Source organism: Mercenaria mercenaria, chromosome 13 (genome assembly GCF_021730395.1).
Source record: "Mercenaria mercenaria strain notata chromosome 13, MADL_Memer_1, whole genome shotgun sequence".
Classification (NCBI taxonomy): domain Eukaryota; kingdom Metazoa; phylum Mollusca; class Bivalvia; order Venerida; family Veneridae; genus Mercenaria; species Mercenaria mercenaria.
The window spans coordinates 80,564,279-80,590,882 of NC_069373.1; the positions used below are offsets into that span (position 1 = coordinate 80,564,279).

Consider the following 26,604-nt stretch of genomic DNA (forward strand, 5'->3'; position numbering starts at 1 on the left):
CTAGCTCAGTGGTTTGCACACTGGCCTTCCAATCCTGAGGTCGGGGGTTCGATCCCCGGCAGCTACTCGGGAATTTTCAGAAACGCTTTTCAGTGTTTCCCACCCAACTAGAGTGTACTGGTCAGGAACCCAGGCAATCCTTGCGTGCATCAGTGCCTAACCCTAACCCTAACCCAACACTGGGCACGTTAAAGAACCAGGCTGTCTATTTGCAACGAGCTAGGCTAAGTTAGCCGGACAAGCCTGTATCTGATTTCTGATCTCTCTGTCGTGGGGGCTTTGTCTCACTCTGTCCCTCTGGTCAGATCGCTCTGTGTCTGGACTATAGAGGATGAATTATGCGCCGTGTGCGGCTGCATTGAACTATGTAAAGCGCCTTTGAACGTGAAATTGATCATGAAAAGGGCGCTATATAAATCTGGTATAATAATAACTGTTCCGGTATGCTGTGACCTTGATCTTTGACCTACTCATCTCAAAATCAATATGGGTCATCTGCTGATCATAATCAATCTCTGTATTAATTTATGTTATCCTAGGCCCAAGTCATCATCCTGAAACGGTTTCCAGATGGTCTTACTGTTCCGGATTACTGTGACTGACCTACTGAGTTCAAAATCAACAGGAGTCATCTGCTGGTCACATCCCTTTCAACTTTCATGATCCTAGGCTAGCGTTCTTGAGTTATCATCCAAACTGATTGATCAATGGACCGAATGACCGAGAGACAGACAGACATCAGCAAAACAATATACCCCTCATTCTTCAAAGAAGGGCATAACAAGTTGCTGTGCTTATAATGCTTATTATGTTGCTGTTATAACTAAAGTTTCATAAAAAAAATAAAACAAAACAAACAACAAATATAACAAATTTATCCCTTCCTTTTTATTTCGTCAATATATACCATTTATAACAGGATGATACTCTTTCCATTTTATGATCAGATTTCACAATGTTAAAATGCAACTTTGTTCAATAGTTTTAATTCATGTACAATATGGAAATTTTGTGTTTTTATTCCCTACCATAGGAAAATACAAACTGCTTTAATAAGAAACTTTCAAGTTATGAAATTCTTGAAGTAATGCCAATTATAACTTGCAGCTTACTAACAAGAAATAGCAAATACTACAGTTATCTTCTGAAAAATGTTGATAAAAATATTGTTTTTGGGTATCATTACATCATAATATTACAAGAATTTCCAAACGAATTTAAAGCCGCATGTATTGTTAAACACAAAAATGAAAATATAACTTTTAAATGATGAAAAACATGTAATAAAATCAGAAAAAAAAAGATGTATTTACAAATGCATAAATATAATGGATACAGGTATATACATACAGTCAAACTATGTAAGGGTTTTTATCAGATTGGAACATGCTATTTATATACTCATTTAAACACAAGAACTTGAATGAAATATTTTTACAGGACAATAAAAGTAGTACAAATATGTGATGGTACAATTCACCAAATTCATACTGACCCCCTTCCCCACACCAAAATAAAATTATTTAACTTTTAATAAAAAAAATATAAAAAATAAGTTCATTCACTAAGATCATGTCCCTAACATAGAGAAATGGATAACAATGGGAGCTCTACACACTTTTTTTAAAACACATGCTGTCAACTCTATCTCTACACATATGTTTCTTTAAGACACATACAGTTAACTCTATCTCTAAACATAATGCATCTTTCAAATACATGCAGTCAAAATGTCCGGCACCACTGCATGTTTTTCAATGAACATAGGTAATTATTAAATAATCAACTAATTCCGACATAAAATACAAGTCATAGGATACATTTCCCTGTTTTGTTTCAAATGATTCACACATAAAAACACTTGAGTGTCACTGTGTAAACATTCAAGTTAGGGGTTTGCAGCCAGCAAGGATCCAGATATGTGCATATCCATTCTGTTTGCTTATCAAAATCATTTGTATGGAGTGATAAGCAAACAATATGGAACCAGATAAGATTGCCTGGATGTACAGTCTTCATTGGATACATACTGGTCACAAGGTCCTAATCTAGGTTTTCTCACAGTAGCTCTCATTTATACAACATCAATGGATTCATAGACATCATCTATCACAAAGTTTACACTTCATAAATATAAGGTGTTAAAATGTTGCACAGATATAAATGTCAAGTGATTCAATACTCCTGAACATATTTTTGTGTCAAAACCACAAAACACAATCTATTTTGTTTGTATACCTCTTTTAACTTCTTCCTTTATTGTTAAAAAGCCTAATTAACCTAGCTATTAGACAATATGTAATAAGCTTCTAACTTCATCTGCTTCATACCTTAAAATGTATCAACAGTTTTATAATCATATACATATAAGATGGATATACATGTATTCTCATGAATTCAGCTTACTAGGTCACAATAAAGTAACTTATCAATCATAAAAATGTAATTTATTCAATATCACATAATAACCTCTTGTTCTGTTGGGAAAATTATGACTAAATAACTTCCTCAAAATAACAAAAGATAAACATAAAGTTGTGACAAATCTAAAAGAGCAAATCTTTAGTTTCAAAAAATGCTTAAAATTACGGAAACGTATATTGACCCCCCTTATATTTAAAATATATAAAACGAATGGGAAGGTTTAATCAAGTTATATGTATTGGTGAATGTGAAAGTAGTCCTTCAAATGATTATGTATATATTTAATATATAAAGTAAGCTGTATTTCTAAATATTTAGGAAATTATCAATAGCTGTTGTTTTAGTTTATAATTATGTAAAGCACTACATAAGCGAATTTTTCCGTTAAGTTATTTACTTATTCCACATAAATAAGTAATCTGATCGAATAACATGTTTGATAATTATCCTCTACGCGCATTTATCAAAGTGTTATTTAAGTACGAAAACAACAAATATCCTGTTATTAAGATTGTTAAATATCACATGTTTTATGTATAAAAACTATTTGACAACATTTTAAAAGAAGGAACATGAAATGGCAGAAACAAGACACCATAGGTTTCAGAGTAACTCTACGATGTCTGAAAAGTATTTGTAGCATTTTTCGTGTTGCCATGTCGGCGGGGCGAAAACACGTAAACTCAAAAGTAATGTATTTGTCGTGTTTCGTGTAGGTGGGGAGAAAACACAAACACTCGAGAGATAAGGTATTTGTCATGTTTTCGTGTTGGCGGTGCAAAAACACGAAAATACGACAAATAAAGGGCGCCAACACGACATATCTATACCCGCCAACACGGAAACTCACTCGACAGATAAATTTGTCGTGTCGGCGCCCTCTAAACGTCGAGTTTTCGCGTAAAATGTGTCGTTTTTTGCTTTTTCGCCCCGCCGACACGACAACACGAAAACACGACAAATTAGGTTTTTGTCGAGTTTTCGTGTTTTCACCCCGCCAACACGAAATGGCAGAAATCATCCACCATAGAAACCAATGGCAAAGGGTTTTAGAAGCATTTTCTTTCTTTTCGAACGAAGACTTCAGAATTTATTTATATTCACTAAAGCTGCATTAGGAGATCTGAGATTTAAAAAAAAATACAATAGTATGTATGATGTCAGCTATCGTTTTAAGAATACAAAGTGTATGTATAACAGACCCGGTTCAAGAAATATTTCATTGGGGTGCGGTGAGCAATCTTCCCTCGACTGCTGGAAAACGCGCGCGCTGGTGACGTAATTTTGTAATTATAAACGAATACTTAACAGATGTTTATTTACGGAGATAAAAATCGTCTTTAAAGAAGGGGTTATTTGTCTTCATAAAACGTAACTTCTTTCATTTGAGATTACAAACATACATCAATATATACATCTGTTACATACATACTTCTGTTTATAAACATAAACATGTTCGATCAAAACATTTTATATGATTTTAAAAGAATAATTTGTGGTAAAAGTTATAGTATGTATTTAGTTTCATATCTTAGAATTAGATATTTCATTAATATTCAAGTTATATGCTGCATATATAAGGGGGGTCAATATACGTTTCTGTATAAAACTGCTTGGTATCTTTTTTTTATGATTTTTTTAACTAACTACTTGCTGTTTTTAAAAATTTAACAAGACTAAAAAAATGCATGTAAATTCTAGGAGCATCATAAATATCTAACCTTAATAAGGTTTACAGATATCTAATCATAAAGCCGTGGTACACATCGGCACATAGAAAATACATGGCGTTCAACAACAACACACTTGCTTCAGATACCAACAACAACAGTCCCCTAACTTAAAATAAAATAAATACATTAATGTGTGGCAAACCACTTCATTAAATTTCTGGTACAATTTGTGAACACATAATGTAGTACACGGATTTATCACGCAAGTCCATACTAGTAAGTACAAATATGAAACTTGAGATCTTACTTAAATAAAATCTATTTCAACTTCTTTTTTTTGTTTCCTTATAAAATATTAAATTTCGAAGTTTTGCAGCACTACAAACCATTTTTTTCTTCAGAGTGAGAGTAACAAATATTTCTAACACCTGAAACTGAGCTAAAAAAACACAAACATAAACAGTATGCCTATCTATTCTATTTTTTTGCATGTAAAAATATAACATGCACTAAAGAATTAAATGCTTCAAGGATTAGTTTCCCACCATAAATAAACTGCTTCTGTTGTTTTCAATGTACTTTATTTCTCATTATCCTACAGATTCTTTATGACTAACTCATGTAAAAGTGATTTGCATAAATATACCAAACAGCTGTTGAAGAATTATTCTACCGTTATTGTAATAAATCAATACACCTAAAACATGGAGTGCATAATCACTATTTGTTCTGTGTCCTTAAAATGCAGTAATACCTCTCCACTTGATTTATTATGTAACAAAGTAAAACTTTATTGCAACTTTCCATGAAAATAAATCATTAAAACACTGCAAGTGAAAACAAAAGTGTTTCCTGGTTTAACTGCACTGTTTCAACTTTTAAGTGTTTTTCAGATTAACTTTTCCTTGTTCCATGAAATGCAGACTGTTCTATGTGATGCCGATTGTTCTACGTGTGACTGAAGAGTTGAAACTGGATACAACAAATATCTTATTAATAACACATGTTAGATGTCTACCTTTTTTTTCGGAATTACTCATCCTTGACAGAATAATCCACATGTCAGCAAGTGCATTGTTGTTTTGATAACAAATGATCCCCGTGTCCTTAACTAGTCACCGTGGCAACAAGAAGAACTCTGGGGATCTACCGACCTCATCCTCCTCCCGCCATAGGTGGTGCTGCTGGACCTCCTACAACAACAAGTCATGTAATATAGCACAAATGATACATACATAAGTACAATATAGTTGCAAAAATCAGTCCCATTCAAAAACAAGAGTGCCATGAAGGCCCTGTATCGCTCACCTGACCTATTGACCTAAAGATCATCAATAACATTCTGACCAAGTTTCATTAAGATATGGTCATAAATGTGGCCTCTAAGGTGTTAACTAGCTTTTCCTTAGATTTAAGCCCACGACCTAGTTTTTGACTCGACATGACCCAGATTCAAACTTGACCTAAAGATCATCAAGTTTAACATTCTGACCAAGTTTCATGAAGATACAGTCATAAATGTGGCCTCTGGAGTGTTAACAAGCTTTTCCTTTGATCTGACCTAGTGACCTAGTTTTTGACCCCACCTGACCCAGTTTGAACATGACCTAAAGATCATCAAGATTAACATTCTTACCAAGTTTCATTAAGATCTGGTCATAAATGTGGCCTCTACAGTGTTAACTAGCTTTTCCTTTGATTTGACCCAGTGACCTAGTTTTTGACCCAACATGACCCAGATTCAAACTTGACCTAAAGATCATCAAGTTTAACATTCTGACTAAGTTTCATGAAGATATAGTCTTAAATGTAGCCTCTAGAGTGTGAACAAGCTTTTGCTTTGATTTGAACTAGCGACCTAGTTTTTGACCCTATCTGACCCAGATTTGATCCTGACCTATAGATCATCAAAATTAACATTCTGACCAAGTTTCATTAAGATCTGGTCATAAATGTGGCCTCTACAGGGTTAGCTAGCTTTTCCTTTGATTTGACCCGGTGACCTAGTTTTGACCCAGATTCAAACTGGACCTTGAGATCATCAAGATTAACATTCTGACCAAATTTTATAAAGTTACAGTCATAAATGTGGCCTCTACAGTGTTAACAAGCTTTTCCTTTGATTTGACCTGGTGACCTAGTTTTTGACCCCAGATGACCCAATATGGAACCGTCCAAGATTTTATTGAGGGTAACATTCTGACCAAGTTTCATTAAGATTAAGCCAAAATTGTGACCTCTAGAATGTTAACAAGCTTTTCCTATGATTTGACCTGGTGACCTAGTTTTTGACCCCAGATGACCCAATATCAAACACATCCAAGATTTTATTGAGGGTAACATTCTGACCAAATTTCATTAAGATTAGGCCAAAAATGTGACCTCTAGGGTGTTAACAGTCAAATTGTTGACGACGGACAACAGATGGACGACGGACACAGGGCAATCACAAAAGCTCACCTTTAACAAAAATACATCACATGACCCCAGGAACCTGCATTACAGTAGTTCTGAACTCGGATAAATAAAATTTTATAAAAAGTAAAATTTGATAACACCCTATAAACTTCAGGATATACTTGGTATATTCTGATAATGAAAAAGATCGGGAATGAGTTTTGTTAAACATATACTAAAAGTTTTGACCACAAGCAAGTTTTTGTAATGAGAATGTATGGGAAGATCACAATTTAAAGGTATATTCTCCATCACATGCTGTCATGCTGGACTTTACTGATTCTGCCTTTGCGAACAGTGTAGATCATCCGTGCAGTCTGATCATGATCTGCATTGTTCCCTATTCAGCCAGTATCTTTTGGTAAGTACCCCTTTAAACAGTGAACGGTACTATCCAAATTGAAAGATGGATAACTTCATTACAGAGATTTAGCAGGGTAAGGGTTAACTACCTTATTACAACTGTTTAGAAAAAGTAAGATTTCAAACAAACACCTCTGTGGGTTAAAGGTTAAAATGCATCAGCAGTTCTGCAGTTTCACCTAATATGGTTAGATATGGGATCAAGTACCAAATTAGACAAACCAATAACTATTACGTTAGAAATAAAATTGTTTCTATTTTTCCCCCAAGCATATTTATCAAACCAGATCAGTGTGTTAAACTGTAAAGCAGTTACCTCCCTTTGATAAGATAAGAAAGAGTAGATGTTGTTATGTGTCACTGACACTTGTTACCTTAGATTTAGGAGGTTCACATAAAGTAAGTCAAATGGAGAATTTTGAACAATACCCTCAAATGACCCTGCAGGCAATACTTCAAGCATGCACATGTTCCAGTTTAGAACCATTCTACCTTTGATAGCTTTTCATGATACCTCAAATAAGAGAATTCTACACCTTAGATTGGATTACTATGAGGAAGTGATTTGTAGACAAAGACTTTAACAATGCTGCCAGACACGTCCCTAGGATAAATTTCAAAATCACTTACCGCCACCACCTCTAAAGCCACCCATTCTCCGTCTAGGACCGCCCCTGAAAAACAAAATAGTTTTTATAAACAAGACAAAAACTACATAAACTATGTTCAAAAGCTCCACTGAATAAAATGGACTGACTGAATCTTGACATAATATGAATACTCGCTCAAATTAATTTTTTTTTCTACTACTGGACATAAAGTTGTATATATGATTAAATATCAGTTATTTGCCCATGCTTTGGGTCAAAATACTTGAACCTTTTTAAAACTAGAGCTATTACTAAAGGTGATGAATGTACCCGCTCCACCCCCAGCCCCCCCGCATGCACTGACACAGTACTTTGCAATTTGGCGCACACAAGATTGCATAATTATGTGGACTGTATGTATATAGACTGTATGTATACAGTATAGTAACAAAAAACAAAGTCCCATAACTATGCAGAATATTTATGTAAAAGAACGTAACATGCCCCATGTACAACTAGGGTTGGTAATGATCACTTGTGTGAAGTTTCATTAAATTGTGTGCAAGGGTTCGGAAGATTATTTATTTATTTTATTTTGTTGGGTTTATTGTCGCACCGACACAATTTTAGGTCATATGGCGGCTTTCCAGCTTTAATGGTGGAGGAAGACCCCAGGTGCCCCTCCGTGCACGGAGGCCGAGTGGTTAGAGTCGTTGACTTCAAACCATTTGCCCCTCATCGATGTGGGTTCGAAACCTCATTTGGGGCGTAGAATTCTTCACATGAGGAAGCCATCCAGCTGGCTTACGGAAGGTCGGTGGTTCTACCCAGGTGCCCCTCCGTGCATATTTCATCACAAGCGGGCACCTGGGTAGAACCACCGACCTTCCGTAAGCCAGCTGGATGGCTTCCTCATGTGAAGAATTCTACGCCCCAAATGAGGTTTCGAACCCACATCGATGAGGGGCAAATGGTTTGAAGTCAACGACTCTAACCACTCGGCCACGGAGGCCCCTCGGAAGATTAGGTGCGCACAAGATTGCATATGCAGACTGTATGTACATAGTATGTTAACAAGAAACAAAGTCCCATAACTCTGCAATTTTTGTTGTTGAAAGAACCTAACATACCCCATGCACAACTACTGTTGTTACTGATCACTTGTGTGAAGTTTGATTAAATTGTGTCAAGGGGATGAGGAGAGATGGTGCGCACAAGATTGTGTCTACGTATATAGTATAGTAACAAAAAACAAAGTCCCATAACTCTGCAATTTTTTTTTTCTGAAAGAACCTAACATACCCCATGCACAACTGCTGTTGTTACTGATCGCTTGTGTGAAGTTTCATTAAATTGTGTCAAGGGGATGAGGAGAGATGGTGCGCACAAGATTGTGTCCATGTATATAGTATAGTAACAAAAAACAAAGTCCTGTAACTCTGCAATTTTTTTTTTGAAAGAACCTAACATGTCCCATGCACAACTACTGTTGTTACTGATCACTTGTGTGAAGTTTCATTAAATTGTGTCAAGGGGATGAGGAGAGATGGTGCGCACAAGATTGTGTCTATGTATATAGTATAGCAACAAAAAACAAAGTTCCGTAACTCTGCAATTTTTTTTCTGAAAGAACCTAACATGCCCCATGCACAACTACTGTTGTTACTGATCACTTGTGTGAAGTTTCATTAAATTGTGTCAAGGGGATGAGGAGAGACGGTGCGCACAAGATTGTGTCTACGGACAGACACAGACGGACAGACACACCTGAAACCAGTATACACCCCCTTACAACTTGTTGTTGGGGGTACAATAAAATACCTTCCAACAAGATTTCAGGTGTATATGACAGTCAGACTTTATAAATGGACCTGGGTTCCATACCTACAATAACCTGTAATCCACAAACAAGTGACAACTTCCCCACATGGAACAGTGGTGGAAGACCAAAACAGAGATACATGTACTACCTCTCACCCACGGTTCAAACCTGTAATCTCCTAATCACAAGTTTTGTTCTCCGCTTTTGGCTTTGTAACGGATATTGTGCTCACAAGTTTCTTTCAACTTACGTTTAATTAAGCCTGGCAAAACCTTTATTATTGTTTCTATTGCATTCTAATATGCCTGTCTCTGTTAAAACACGCTTACGCTAGAATGATGGCACGTTAACGTGCAGTGATATTCAAGTTCTTGTTGGGACCAAAAAAAAGAGCTCTGCCTTTGTGAAATTATTACGCCTGACGTATAACCACCCATCTTGCATAAATAGTGTTAAAGCACTCTTTTTGCTATAAATTATTTCTTAACTGCGATTTATTTCAGTTCTTAAAACAGTCCTTTTTTTATGTCAATTACCATTGCATCCTTTTGAATGTCTGTGATTATAAAGTGATAAATTTTTATTTAAGCCCATCTTTTCAGTGGTAATAGTATGCATATCTTTGAACGTCAGACCATTTCTTGAGGGGAACGCAATGGAAATAGATAATTTCATCCTTTTATGTATTTCCCTTAATGTATAATTTTCAGTGGCCATAGATCATTATCTTGCTCTGATATCTCACTACAGTGTTTCATACCTTATAAAATATTGCTATGCAGTGTTTATTCCAGAAGTGGGGTCAAAGGGCTTCATTAAAGCAAATACTTGGGGACATTTGAAAAAAAAAAACTTGGGTCACGAAAGAATAACTATTTTACTGGTAATGAAAAGCAGTATTTTTAACACTTCCATTACATGTAGCTTAACATTCTACTTTTGCTGTTCCTAAAACATAATTAAAAGTATCATTATCGAAACCTAACCACGGCAAGTGCGACATCGCAATTTACTACGGAATGATTCTGATTCAAATTTCCTTGTGAAATACGAGCAGTATTTTTGACAGAATTTATATAGGTAAATAATAAAAGATGCTTACCCATCACCGCCTGGTTTATAATCTGACGTGTAACTGTTCCCATACTTTGTTTTACTTGGCTGTTGAGAAAACAAGAAAAGAAATTTTAAAACACATTGTAACATTAACTCAAAACATCAGATTGGCACAGTAGGATTTAAACAGATGCTGGCAGGAAGTGATTCTGCCTTTGCATCTGTGCAGGTTGATGATGGTCTGCACTGTTTGCTATTCAGTCAGTAAAGTTTCAATGGACATCCCTTCAAATAATAAATGGTACTGCCCGAATTGAATGATATACCAGACTGAGTTCATTTTAAAAATTCATCAGGGTAAAGGTTAACAAATTAAATACCCAGAAGAGAATGCTCTAGTGTCATTAATTCACATTTTTGGTGTGAAAATAAATTACTCTAAAACTGTGTTTGTTTTGCTGTATGCTTGTTACGAACTTTTACAAATTAATCTTATGAAAAACAAAGGGATTTTTTTTAGTAGAATACAGCTGTCCCTCACAGCACCAGAAAGGCCTATTTTAACCAAAACCTTAGGTTACTGAGTGAGGTATTTAAAATTTCTAATTATACCTGCTATGACCTAAATGTAAATAAATAAACAAGAGATCACAGAGTGATCTTGGCGCCCACCAATGTGCCATTTTTGACAGTTCCAAATTTCAAGACTTACTGACTAGCTCAAGGTCAAATTTCTTTTCCGTACCTAACACTGTGCATGTGGTCCAAATCTGAAAGCTGTAGCTTGAGAAATGTGAAAGTAGGTCACTAGATCAATTTCAAAGACAAAGTTCTTTGTACACAAAACTATGCATGTGCATCAAGTTTGAGGGCTGTAGTTTGAGATATCTGAAAGTAGGTCACTAGGTCAATCTTAAGGTCAATGTTTATTTCGGTACACAAAACTATGCCAGTGGTCCAAACTGGAAGGCTGTAGCTTGAGTAATGTGAAAGTAGGTCACTAGGTCAAAATCAAGGTCAACTTTCATTTCGGAACACGAAGCTACGCATGTGGTCCAAATTTGCAGCCTGTACCTTCAAAAATGTGAAAGTAGGTCACTAGATCAATGTCAAGGTCAAAGTTTTTTTCGGTGCACAAAACTATGCATGTGGTCCAAATTTGAAGGCTGAAGCTACAGAAATGTGAAAGTAGGTCACTAGGTCAAAATCAAGGTCAACTCATGTCAAGGTTTATCTTGCCACTCAAAACCATACATGTGGACCAAATCTGAATGTTGTAGGTTACTGACAAGAAGATTTTAAAAGCTTTTCCCTATATAAGTCTATATGAACCATGTGACCCCCAGGGCGGCGCCATATTTGACCCTAGCTGGATAATTTGAACAAACTTGGTAGAGAACCACTAGATGATGCTACATTACAAATACAAAAGCCCTAGGCTTTGTGGTTTGGACAAGAATATTTTCAAAGTTTCTCCCTATGTAAGTCTATGTAAACCATGTGACCCCTGGGGCGGGGCCATATTTGATCCTAGGGGGATAATTTGAACAATCTTAGTAGAAGACCACTAGATGATGTCACACACAAAATATCAAAGCCCTAAGCCCTGTGGTTTTGGACAGAGGTTTTTCAAAGTTTTTCCCTATGTAAGTCTATATAAACCATGTGACCCCCGGGGTGGGGCCATATTAGACCCCAGGGAAATAATTTTAATCATCTTGGTAGAGGACCACTAGAGGATGCTTCATACCAAATGTTAAAGCCCTAGGCTCTGTGGTTTTGGACAACAAGATTTTCAAAGTTTTTCCCTATATAAATCTATGTAAATTATAGAAATAAACAAAGGGCCATAACTCACTAAAAAATTGTTGAACCAGTCTGATTTTCAGGGGAACACAACTAGGGTACCAATACATCATTCTGACAAAGTTTGGTCAAAATCCCCCCAGTAGTTTCTGAGGAGATGCGATAACGAGAAATTGTTAACGGACGGACTGACGAACGGACGGACCACGGACGCAGAATGATTTGAATAGCCCACCATCATCAGGCTAATAAATAGACTTATGTTCAAGTCTCAACTACCTGTGCTTAGGAACTATTTTTAATATATAACTACAGCTTCTTTTGAGAAAAGCACATGTCTCCCACAACTGCCTCATCATCTAAATAGTAAGTTAGTCTTTATATACTGTTTAATCACTACAAATATACCTTTGAAGAGTAAAAAGGCTGATTTTGGGTAATTCAAGGGTCATAATTCTGAAGTACCTGGGCTGATTTGGCTAGTTATCGAACTTGGCCAAGGTCTTATGGTCAAACACATTTTGTTCAAGTTCGGTGAAGATTGGATGAGAAATGTTTGACTGAGAGCGAGGACAAGATTTGTGACAGACAGACACACACACTCATACATAAACAGTCAGAAGTAAATCAATATAATCTCCCAAACCACTGTGTGTTGGGAACCATAGTGAGTTATTGTATTTAGATTATGAGTAAAGGTAATAATTCACTGCATGTTATATAAATATATAAAGCCCTTCTTTCAAGTTTTTAAACAGAAGTTGTCCTCCACTGATCATGTGTCTTTGTTTTTACTAGAAAGTGATCTCATACTGCCTGATCGTATACTGAGAAGTTATTAATAAAACTTGAAACTTGTTTCTTGAGAAAAAAACTTGAAAAGACAAATAATGTTTTAATCAATTCCAAGTAAACAAGAGCTGTCCGTAAGACAGCCAAGCTCGACTATTCGAAATATTGTCCCAGAAGCAGGAAAATATTACCCAAAAAGGTTAAATATCAAAAGAGTTTTAAGTTCAAAAGGGGGAATAATTTGACCAAAATGCGTATCAGTTATGGGACTTGCTGCTATCAACTAGTTTTATAACCCCGAAGGCACATGTGAAGTTTCAATTCAATATCTGTATTAGTTTTGGAGATAATAACTTGCATGTAAAACTTTAACCAAAATTTTCTAAGTCTAAAAGAGGGCATAATTTGCTCAAAAAACATGTCAGAGTTATGGGACTTGACCCAGTGAGGTTGGTAATTGATCTAGAAAAAGAAAAAATAAGTTTCAAATCTATAATTATGCCTTTTAGAAATAGCTGTATGTACTTGCACGCAAAACTTTAACCAGAATTTTCTGAGTCCAAAAGGGGGCATAATTTGGCCAAAATGAAGGTCAGAGTTATGGGACTTGCTGCTATCAACTAGTTTTATAACCCCGAAGACACATGTGAAGTTTCAAATCAATATCTGCATTAGTTTTGGAGATAGTAACTTGCATGTAAAACTTTAACCAAAATTTTCTAAGTCCAAAAGGGGGCATAAATTGCTCAAAATACATGTCAGAGTTATGGGACTTGACCCAGAGAGGTTGGTAATTGACCTAGAAAAAGAAAAAATAAGTTTCAAAGCTATATGCCTTTAATTGATGGCTGTATGTACTTGCATGCAAAAACTTAACCAAGGTGTGACGCCGACGCCGACGCCAGGGTGAGTAGAATAGCTAGACTATTCTTCGAATAGTCGAGCTAAAAATGAGGATAAAGTACTTACAGATACCATGGTTTGGAAACTGAAAAAGAAAGCAAACATACATGTACATACTAATAGCTCAATCCTCACATAATTAAAGTCAAAAGTTAAGAAATATGTTACTATCCGGCATATTTAAGGCTTTTTTTCGCTTATGTCACACATATTTTCCTGCAGAAAAGGATTTGCCGCATTATGGCTCATATTATTTTTGGAAATAATTACTTCAATTTACGTAACAGTAGCAACCTACAGTAACCAAATACAAATTTCCCTGCAATTCCTTCATCTCCAATCATGTTTTTCTGACTTCACACACCCTGGTATCAGCTTAAATGAAACTCTGTTACACAGGTATTGAACATGTTGAATGGACTCAACTCCAAAACTCAAACATGTTTTAAGAGATCTTGGGGCTCTGGGGCTGTGTTTTTGGTGCTCTGTGCTTCCGAGAAATCTACCCTTACCTATTATCTTTTGGGGAAAACATGCATTTACAAACAGAAATACTCTAATCGATACCTATCAGCACATTACTGCAATTTCTCATATATGTAGCAAAATACATAGCAAATTTTTTAAAGATGTATGAAATTTCAACAAAATGGAATGATGCTAATAGAATCATTTTATTTATTTAACAGCCTCAACCTACTTTATACTAGTAACAAAAATACATGTAAATATGTACAACTTACTGTTACAAAGCAGAGAATCTAGTTATATGGCAAGAAAATCTTGTCAAAAAAAAATTCATTTATTTATCTTTCACTATATTTGGACTAAATCTTATTTGATATTTGATCATATGTCAGTAAGCAAACATTTTCTATAACACTGTATCATTATAATCAATATTTGTTTTTATTTAACAAAAGCATTACTTTTGCGTATTTTTGTGACTTTTTGAAAATGGGCAGTGATCGAAATGAAATGCTGTCTTTGAACCATTTGATTTTGTTGAAATTTTGATTTGATTTTTTAAATAATATTTTTGTCTTTGTGAGAATTTTGATAAATGTACAGTTAGAATTATGAAAAGTAATGCCAATATATGGAGGGTGAGTTAGAAGTTTTGACTAGTATACATATAATAAGTTACAAAAAGAACAATTCATACTGCAGATTCAAAGAAATATGCCTCCTCTAGTTTACTGCTAAAATTATCAGCTTAAGGAAAGAATATTTTTCTTCCATAAAACCTTTTTGTTTTCACTTAAAATCTTACTGATACTAAAAATTCAAATAATTACTTTCTGGCAGAAGCACAAAAGGAACACTATTTACAGGTATATATAGTATAGGTAAAATTCTACTTACAATAATACTATAAAGTTGATGATCCCCCAGAAAACTTCTGGAATAAATGACAATCTCCATGGAGACTTTGACTCTTGCACTTGGCCTGAAATTGTATGTCAAGACAAAATTTGTAACTAAAATTACTGGTAACATCAATGTAAAAAAGAATGACAAAACTTTATCTCTAGGCTCCAGAGGTCTTGCGTTCAGTTTTGGGTCCATAATCTATCACCTTTCCCTTCCAATCCAATACAATACAAGTTATAACATTTTTTCACACTGGCCTTTATTTTGCTATGTTTAAAAACTTCAACTTTCACAGGGTTGGTTTAATGGTTTTTGCAACTAGTCCACAGAATGTGACTTGATCAGTCATTGATGAAAAAAACAACAACAACCTATATTCTATCACAACCTGATTCGTTTTCCAATTAAACAAAGAAAGCTAAATAACTGTGTGGTATTATTCAACAATTTGTTTTTCTGACGTCATAGTGTAAGACAGCATAGCGGTGCACTGGAAAAGAAATCAGCAGAAATCAGACACATATTTGATGAATAAATATCGTCAAGGACATACGTAATAATCATTGATAACGTGTTAGAATCAAAATAATATATGATCCCAAATGTGCTCTCGTGATATAATTCCTTTATATCTAAACTCCAAATAATGATTTTATTCATGAGCAAATCACTGTTTGGGATATATCATTTCTTATATAACCAGTAACTGTTTTCCTGCATGTCTTTGACCATAATTTTACTGAAAAATATTCTCCAGGCCCCATTCACTATTCAAAATGAAGAGAATGGCTTAAACTACATGTTATGTCTGCAGAACAGAATCTAGGTAAACAAAGTTGCTGCAAAACGTCTTCTATAAAGAAGCAAATGCTGGGATCTGGTTCCTGCAGGAATGAAAAACTTTGTTTAATTACAATGGGCACCACCTTCCTAAGCCAGAGTTAAGAGCCAAATTTTGTTTGAAACAGTAATTCATGGTAAGAGATCATGGTTTGAATCTTTGACAAGTGAGAGAACTCTTCCAATAGTCATTATGCACATTGGCACATAAATATTTACTATAATTATTTCATTGGTGGCAGCTATTGCATCGTAATAGCAGACATCATTAGAAAACTGACCAGTGAAATACAAAATACGTCATCCATGCTGGTCATTTAGGCATGTGTAAGTGAGGGTAACAGGTCTGTTACATAACAATTACAATGCAAGTCCTTCTTTGGCTGCAACAGGAACTGTCTGGTTTGCACTCACACCTAGACTGCCAAATAATCACTGAACTAATGTTAGATAGAAAGAACTTGTCACAGACCACAACAGCAAGAATATACTGGCCTTTGACTCATTTGTAAATAACAGATACACTATGTACATGTACGAGAAACAAGGAGCTGTGTTCAATAAATGCTTGATGCCCCCAGTGGCATCCTTGTCGATACAAAGCAACCTAAGTCCAAAACGAGGTCAAGGTCAAACCGAGGTCAGGTGATGTCTGAAGATGAGGAATGGTCACAGGTTACATCTGCATTAGTATCAAGTCATTCTAGTTAGGGGTATTGATGCTAGACGAAACGGTCCCATTTGGTTAACCTCGTACGGACGGACGGATGAACGGGACAATCACTATATGCCTCCCGCATCAGTAGATGCCGGGGGCATAAAAAACAAACCCTTTCACAGCTCAGGACAGCAATGATACAACATAGTCACATGAATGTCATGTGTCATGTTGCATTATCGTATCATGTGTTGTATTGTAGGGTTTTGTGTCATGCAACATGCGTCCCCTTAAAACCTAACTGACAACACATGATTCCGCACAAATGCCATTTTTTTTGCAGAGATAAAAAAAGAGACAAGATCTATTAACTAATCCTAATAAAAGCAAATTTATGACAACTTATCTAATATCATGGCTTTTCCTACAAGATTACAATATACATCTGATAATACAGTAACACCAAACCCATAGTCAATGTTCTTGCTGTTGTAATTTATTGTTAAGCAGTGATACAAACAAGAGCTGTCTGTAAGACAGCCAGTGCTTCACTATTCTAATTGTTGTCCCAGAAGCAGGAATATTACCTTAAATATCAAAATATCTATATAGTTTCAATAGTTTTGGAGACAGTCACTTCCACGCAAAACTTTAAACAGGAATTTGTAAGTCCAAAAGGGAATAATTTGGCTAAAACACATGTCAGAGTTATGAGACTTTATGCTATCATCTTGTTTTATAACCCTAAAGACATAGAATCTGATGAAGTTTCAAATCAATATCTACATGAATTTTGGAGATAGTAACTTGCACACTAAACTTCAACAAGTCCAGAAGGGGGCATAATTTGTCCAAAATACCTGTCAGAGTTATGTGACTTGACTCTACCACCTAGTTTTATAACTCCAAAGACACATGACTGTGATGTTCCAAATGAATACCTGCATTAGTTTTGGAGGTAGTAAGGCCATAATTAAAAAATTATTTGTTTGTAGTGCTCTGACCCAGATTTTTAGGAGTGGGTAGGTAGGATGGGATTTTTTTGTTGTAAAGTCAGTGAACACAAATTTTCACAACAAACATTGAAACAGATTCATGAATCTCAGAGAGTAAGAACATACATAGCAGACAAATTCTACCAGGAATTTCACAGAGCACTAACTTGTATGCTTGCATACAGACATTTATTAAACCAGATCTTTCATTTCATAATTAATCAAATTTTCGTAAAACTGAATGACACTGCTGTGGATATAGACCAACAATATACCAAACAATCTGGACACTCCCAACCCTCATTCCCTAAAACCTTTTACAGGACAGTTGTTCTCGCTTCAGATGTTGTCAGACCCTTAGTGTATGAAATGATGGCCCCTGTTGCATTTTCTGGTCTAAGTTTTGAGTACTCAAATGTCATTAATCTGGACACAGGAAGAGACAGAAGGTTTATAATGACCTCACTGCAGACCTCCAAAGCTGTTCAACCTGTTTGTGGTGAGGTGTGGGTGGGGAAAGGTAGGTAAGGTAGAATATATGCTGTCATCCCCCTGGAGTTGTTGGAAATATATGAATGAAATGGTGGCCTCTGTTACATCTTTGTTAGGAATGAATTGGTGGCAACCGTTACATCTTTTGTCTAAATTCTGAGTACCCAGATATTATTAATCTGGACAAAGGAAGTGACAGGCGCATATAAAAGCCACATTACAGTTCAAAATTTGGTGGTAGTTATAGAAGATCAAGGGTCCAGGAATTTTTTAAATACAAGTGTGAAATGGTGGGTTCTGGTGCACTTTGTTAAATAAAGGTAACTTCTTGGGCAACTAAGGGCAGGGGAGCGGCATAGGCCTCCCACCCCCTTTGAATCCAGTCTGTGTAGACAAGGGTGACTTTGACCAGCTGTGGAGCTTCTCATGCTTATTTTTTTTAGTCTGTTAGTAAGACTTGAACATTGAAAGGCTTCACTTTTAAACACAAGCTGAAGTATGTCATATATAATGTGTATGCGTATGTGTATGTCAAATTGTGATTTACATCCTTAAAGTAAGGGAAAAGAAACGAAGTTCACAACACTTTAACTGCAAATCCATAAATCATCTCGGTCCTTTAAATCAAAAGTGTATTAGGTAATACACAAATTGTACAGATCTTGTAGAATTAGGTCAAACTACATCACATACATCACAACATTTAGCTGTCAAACAGGGCTTCCTTTCATCAAAGGCCAAAAGCCGATCGGCACCTTTCCTTTGAACTTCAGCCACCATGTGCCTGTGTTTATTTCAAGATGTTAATGCAATTTTGTAACCAAATGTGTCAACTCTTCAGTTGCGTTCAAAGGTCATTTTGGGGGCTGGAGAACTTTTGGGTAGAATATATCATGGCAGTCAAGTGAAGAATCATTAAGTTATAATAAATGAATACATCTCTTTAAGTAATTACATTTAAAACAACAGACAGAGTGTGATCACAATAAATAATGTCTCATTAATGGGTTAAATAGACAGAATTTCATTTTTTTTTTGGTCAAAACTTTGCCAGTCAGTTTACAGGAGAGCTTCAAGGGGACATAAATCTTAATGACGGAAATCACTTTATGAGATATGCCTCATAATCATTCATTTCCAGTTTAGCAGCGGAAAATTGATGAAATCTTTCACACCCCTAGTCACTTCAATCCCGCTGTGCCACGGCATAAATGTTATTGTAAACTTACTTATTTCACTTAAAATAGGGTTTTTCTTTCATGCCTGCCCTATTATTTCGTGTTACCGATCAGCCATTTTGGGCAAGTATAATCTTAAAGGAACAAGCAAAATCAAGGCCTGTATACATACACTTTTCATTCCAAAACCACATTAAATTTTTTTTTTTTTGAAAATTGTCAGGCAAACCATGAAACTGATAACCAAAAGTTTTTTTATAAGAAAATTAAATGTTTAGAGCCGAGTTTAATACAAAAGTGAAACTGAAAGTAGATCTAGACATTTTAATGATCAGTTACGTGTTTTAGATCTACGTGAACTGTATTCGGGATTATATTCAAGTTGATTTTGTTTAAGCAGCATTTTTAAAGAAAGAATAAAGTGTAATTAAAGTTGTTTAAAAAGAAAATTGTTATTGTTTATATAATGTTATAGAGACAAGAAAGATAACTCATGCACACGGCAACTAGTAGACACATGTAGATAGTTCTTTTATGTAAAAAATATGACGTAGTTTGTACATAAGTCTCTGTGACGCAATCGGTACGCACGACGGCTGAAATGGAATTTTATGCCTGGTGTCAGTGGTATGCGAGATCGATTCCCAACAAATCCTGTAAAACTTTTTTTTCTGGCAAAAACGACAGAAAGTACTATTCTTTGATGATTGCAAACCATATTTAGATTTTATATTTTTAGCAGCGAGTTAAAATATTTTAAACCATTTAACCGCGTTATTTCTATAATTAGTCAATTATTCTTTTACTGTATGTCTGTGATAAAGTTATAAACATGTGTTTTTATACTTCTTTTTTATGACATATGAAAAATAGTAAGTCAACAACTCAGAATTGTTTCATCAATTTTAAAATATTCCATTTCATCGCCGTACGAAGTTTCATAAATAAATGTATGTTGAGTCAATGAATGTCACTGACATGCCATTTCCATTGTGAAATATTTTATTTTATGAATAAAAGATAAAATCCCTATAGATTCTATAACAATTTTTAAAACAAAACAGCTAAGCTATATTTGTGTTTAAAGAATATCTAAATATCGAAAGACGCGTCAAATTATTGTTTTTAATAATTTATTGTAGGTTGATTGTGACTTGTTTTGTTTTGCGTGATAACGCCGTTTTTCAACAGTAACAGACAATTAATTAATTACAGTTCCTGGATTCGTACCAGTAAAAACCTGTTGTCCGCAAGTAATTGTCAACTTCCCCACATGATTATGAGATGGAGGACGAATGATTATAGTCAGAATCAATTCGTCACGGAGAAGAAAAACCTCGCGCGGGGATCGCACTCGCAGTCCTGCGATCCGCAAATCTGCAGTGTCCTTATTGAGCTTGTGAAGCAAGTTCTACAACTTACATGAATCAATTTTGACATTTCATTCCTGATGAATCCATCATCAGGGTAAGAGCAGAGAACCAGTTTCCTTTTTAATGACAAGCATCCAAGTAAGGGAGTTACTGGTAATATTTCCCACGTCTTTGGTATGACGGGGCCGGAGATCAAACCCAATACCCACCCCCAACATCGAAGCGGGCCTGGACTAGCTAGGCACTCTGCACTGTTAATGAATATGTATTTAAAATGAAACAACATATCGTCACCTTAGCGCAAAAAGTCATTAAGTTCTTCTTTAAGTCAATGCAGTTATCCACTTCTTGCGTTGAGGTGACGATATGCAGGTGTTGTTTTCTCTCTCTCTTTTCTAGTATAACTGTAATGATTTTTAAAAAACAGAGGAATGTATATACATGTAGTTAAGGTATCACAGAGGGGGACATGGATGTTTTTGTCATACTTAAACATGCGCACGTATTAGTTACTTCGTGCGCACATAATATCTATTACTTGCGCACGTAATAAGAATTATGTTACGTGTGCACGTATAAGTATTAAACATCTGCGCATGTATTAGTATAAAAAAATACCTCTGCGCACATATCACTCGGCATGATGAAAAACTTACTATAGAGATCACTTATTAGCTATTACGTGGGCACGTGCATAGATATTTCTTAGACTAACACGTGCGTACTGAGCAACTGTGACGGTTTTTTATCGCTGCAGCCGTTTCGTCTCAAATCTGTCTGTCTTTCTATCTAAGGTAAGGAAAAGCTGTAATCCAGAGGAAAGTCGGGTTATCTGCTTCTCACTGTGCAACCATGACCTATTGTTATTTTGTAAACAACTTATACCTACCGCTCTAATGAATTCAGTGTTTAATACCATTAGAATAAAATGAAAACAATTTATAATATAAATGCAACAATTGTAATTGGAATATAACGTAATGTAATAAAAATAATGAAATAATTTTCTTTCATCTATAACCCAAAATCCTTTGCAGGAAATCGGAAGCATTTTACGTTACATATATAAGGGCATTTTGGTGTGAAACTGCGTGCCTTTCATGTCACTCCTTCCGTAATGATCTTACATACGCTAATGTATATTTCGTGCTTCTCATATCGATATTATAGTTCCGTGTAAAAGGAAACGTTTTTGATTTAATCTAAGAAATTAAGTTGAATACACTACATAGATATGCTTCCATAATTGTAATACCGATCTAACTCGGTTCCGGCGACGTTTCTGCGGGTGCGTGTTTTAATTATGTGGTAAGGATTTAATAATATTCAACTCGTATATTATTTATTCAAGTAAAATGAACACAGTCGTTTTTTCCAACTTACTTGATAAAAATACTTCATTACATATTTAAATAAAAAAATCACCGAAAATATGAAAAAAATGGAAACTTGTAAGACAAAGTCCTGCCTCCTGATTTATTCGATGAAGGTTTTGTTTTATACGAATGTCACACAACAAGAAGAACATTCCGTATACGAAACAAAAAACCCCTCTAAATATGTAAGGAGATATAGAAGCAAAATTTTTTTTTAAAAAGTTAATATTTCATCAAGTATGTGAAATAACTCGCTAAATTACTATAAATCAAAACAATGCAAAACTGCTTCCATGTTGCTATGGTAACGCATATGAAATGAAAGTTTTGAATTTTAGTTTTAGAAATTTTCTTGATACGAAATAAAACGAAACAGACATTATAGTTAGAGAATAAGCCAATGTAGATGTATAAAATAAAAAAAAAATCTTATTTCTTAAAAGAGTTTCCGGTCGTCCTTACATGAAAGAGTTATCTCCCTTGTTTTTTGCACGATCATTCTGCCTTAGAATACAAAATAAAAATTTGTTTCAAGTAGTTGGATCACTGTGTATTGTGACGACATACAATTTATAGGGTTCAGCAATATAAACTAAAATATATTGCAAGATAGTTTTCTATACCCTCATTCTAAATGATCAAATATCTTTTCAGCGGAAGTCTTAGACAGATGTAATAATCAATTATTTTTGGTTCATTACCGAGGTCTGGTCGTTATATCTTGGTGGATTTTGAAAAATATAGTTAATTACCAATGGAATGGCATTGTTAACTTTTACATGCATATTTAGTGGGGGCCATTTTAGGTCCTTATCATATCCCGTCCTTTTATGATTTTATTTTGCCTGTCACTTTTGATTTCCGCGCATATAGAATCGGTTGAAATCAACTCCCATATACGTTTTTTTATTTCGTTTTCGCTATTTTAAGTGAAAAAAGTAAGTTTACAACATCATTTATGATTTAAGCATTTCTTAACATATTTTTGATGCCTCTTAAGTACTTCCGTAATCCTAGCTTATTCTCAAAGGTGTGTCTAGGCATACGGAATTTCCGTGATCCTGGAACCGGAGGCTAGGATTACGGTACCGTAATCGTAGCCACTGCCTTCGAATTTATTACGTCCGACTACTAGTACACTTTATCGATGATTAGGCACTATTTCAGACAATGATTTCCTAAAAACTATTACATAAATAGTCTTAAATCTGTGAAATAACATTGAACATCTGTATTTCTATTGATATTAACAAGCAAAAGTGTTTAACGTAATTGATACAGGATGAAAATCATAGAAAACTATACCCCCTGAGATGTAGACCATCTTTCTGTTTGTTTATTTGATGACTGCAACTTCCGTTTGAATAGTATTATCTCCCGTTGAGAACATGCTAAGATCGTATGGATTGTTCCCCTTCTTTCTAGAATATTCTCGGTAAATCTAATGTTATGATGTAACAACATCAGGAAAATTCTCGAAATTTCAAAAGTTATATATACAAGTCGCCCAGCTGAATACTTAAGTTACAGAGCGATATATTAAAAGGCGAATATTATATTTAATAACATATACTGTAATTAAAATAAATTTATAACAATGAGCTCATCAGCTATTGGAATTGATTTGGGAACAACATACTCGTGCGTCGGAGTATTCCAGCACGGGAAAGTGGAAATTATTGCCAACGACCAGGGCAACAGGACGACACCCAGCTATGTGGCTTTCACAGACTCTGAGAGGCTGATTGGAGACGCAGCAAAGAATCAAACTGCAATGAACCCGACAAATACAGTCTTCGATGCAAAACGGTTGATAGGTCGGAAGTTCGAGGATCAGAGCGTTCAGAATGATATGAAGCATTGGCCGTTCAAGGTCGTCAATGAGGGAGGCAAACCCAAAGTCCTAGCCGAATACAAGGGAGAGAGGAAAACATTCGCCCCAGAAGAGATCAGCTCTATGGTGCTGACAAAAATGAGGGAAACTGCCGAGGCGTACCTCGGCAAGAAGATTAAGGACGCGGTTGTTACTGTCCCGGCATACTTTAACGACGCCCAGCGGCTTGCCACAAAAGATGCAGGGGCTATAGCTGGACTAAATGTTATGAGAATCATTAATGAGCCAACGGCTGCGGCCTTAGCTTATGGGCTTGATAAAAACTTGAATGGTGAAAAGAATGTTCTGATCTTCGATCTTGGCGGGGGCACATTCGATGTGTCCATTCTAACGATCGACGAAGGATCAATTTTCGAAGTACGATCCACAGCGGGGGATACACATCTGGGTGGTGAAGATTTCGACAACAGAATGGTTAATCACTTCGTAGAGGAGTTCAAACGTAAAAACAAAAAAGACATAAGTAAGAATCCTCGAAGTTTGCGAAGACTAAGAACCGCGTGTGAGAGAGCTAAGAGAACATTATCAAGCAGTGCCGAGGCTAACATCGAAATTGACTCTCTGTTTGAAGGTATTGACTTTTACACCAAAATTACGAGAGCAAGATTCGAGGAATTGTGTGCCGACTTGTTCAGGGCTACGATGGAACCTGTAGAAAAAGCGTTACGTGACGCTAAAATGGACAAATCTAAGATACATGAAGTTGTTCTCGTTGGTGGGTCAACAAGAATTCCAAAGATTCAAAAACTGTTGCAAGACTTCATGAATGGCAAGGAATTGAACAAATCAATCAACCCCGACGAAGCTGTGGCATACGGCGCTGCCGTTCAGGCAGCCATCTTGTCCGGAGATACTTCAGAGGCCATCAAGGATGTTCTTCTAGTCGACGTCGCTCCTCTTTCACTTGGCATCGAAACAGCTGGTGGCGTTATGACAAAAATAATTGAGAGAAATACTAAAATTCCGACAAAGGCGTCACAGACCTTCACAACATATTCGGACAACCAACCAGCGGTCAGTATACAGGTATTTGAGGGTGAAAGAGCAATGACAAAGGACAACAACTTGCTTGGGCGCTTTGATCTCACTGGAATTCCACCTGCACCACGTGGGGTACCACAGATTGAGGTCACATTCGACATTAACGCCGACAGTACACTGAACGTTTCAGCACAAGACAAGAGTAACAATAAAATGGACAAGATTACGATAAAAAACGAAAGAGGTCGTCTATCTAAAGAGGACATAGACAGAATGGTCAATGAAGCAGAAAAATATCGCGAGGAAGATGAGAAACAAAGACAGAGGGTAGACGCGAGAAATAAACTTGAAGCTTACGTGTTCAGTGTGAAGCAGGCGGCATCAGAAGCTCCAGACGACAAATTGTCGTCTGCAGATAAAGATACTGTAAATAGCACGTGCGAGGAATGTGTTAAGTGGTTAGACTCCAACACAACAGCTGAGAAAGAGGAGATTGAGTACAAACTAGAAGAAACTCAGAAGAAACTGTCACCAATTATGGTTAAACTTCATGGAGGACGAAACCAAGGCCAAGGACAACAATTTGGAGGCTCGCAGAACGCAGCAGGTGGCCGAGGAGGACCTACGGTCGAAGAGGTCGACTAAGAAGACTTATAACATGTATATGGCAAAAAATAATGAACATAATTTCTTGACATTAATTTATTAAAAAATTTTGTAAGGACACATACAAAAAGAAGGATTTGTTTAATTGATACGTGTGAATATGTAGAAAGTATAATAGCGTTTACAATTTTACTACTGTTTAATTTCGCTTCATGTGCTAAATGTTGTAACATTACACTTTGTTTCAGCGGTTAATACTTTCTAAATTGTATGTAATACACTGTTGTAATGTTACATTGTTTCAGCTGTAAATTCTTTATACATTGTATGTAATACACTGTTGTAATGTTACATTGTTTCAGCTGTAAATTCTTTATACATTGTATGTAATACACTGTTGTAATATTACTTTATACATTGTATGTAATACACTGTTGTAATTTTACTTTATACATTGTATGTAATACACTGTTGTAATATTACTTTATACATTGTATGTAATACACTGTTGTAATATTACTTTATACACTGTATGTAATAAACTGTTGTAATATTTAATCATATTGTTTAAGCTGTAAATACTTCCTACATTGTATGTAATACTCTGTAAACGTGGTACATATATGTAAACTTTATAAAGTTTTAATAACTGTGAATATATTTGTTTTACGTGCACAACGTTTAAAGATTTCTTTTGCTGCATGTAGTTATAATGTTAATAAAGTTAATTCAGTTCCAATTACAGTTATTTTATTATATCTAAAACAATTTGAAAAATAACATGGTGTACATGGATTTTGTTTTTGTACTGACTTGATCGCCGCATGTGACTGACGACACCTTACACACACGAATCACGAAGTGACTATAGTCCAAAATAATAGGACGTTAACATTTTGGGACAGCGTCATAACTTTTGTCTGTCGCTGTCCAGTCACCTAACCATAACCC

The 26,604-nt window shown here is 35.6% G+C and overlaps 2 protein-coding genes across 2 annotated transcripts; one reads left to right on the top strand and one right to left on the bottom strand.

The window, feature by feature from the left end:
• Nucleotides 1-900: 900 nt before the first annotated feature.
• Nucleotides 901-23,613, bottom strand: LOC123529102 (selenoprotein K-like). Its single transcript, XM_053522456.1, has 6 exons — nt 23,478-23,613; nt 15,252-15,336; nt 13,953-13,971; nt 10,432-10,490; nt 7,548-7,591; nt 901-5,290 (listed from the first exon to the last, which is right to left on the bottom strand). The coding sequence occupies exons 1-6, from the start codon at nt 23,494-23,496 to the stop codon at nt 5,253-5,255; spliced, it is 264 nt and encodes an 87-aa protein (XP_053378431.1). The 5' UTR covers nt 23,497-23,613; the 3' UTR covers nt 901-5,252.
• Nucleotides 23,614-23,676: 63 nt separating this feature from the next.
• On the top strand, nt 23,677-25,990 carry LOC123529101 (heat shock protein 70 B2-like). The gene has a single exon (XM_045309308.2). It carries the CDS (start codon nt 23,770-23,772, stop codon nt 25,690-25,692), a length of 1,923 nt encoding a protein of 640 aa, XP_045165243.2. The 5' UTR covers nt 23,677-23,769; the 3' UTR covers nt 25,693-25,990.
• The last annotated feature ends 614 nt before the right edge of the window (nt 25,991-26,604 follow it).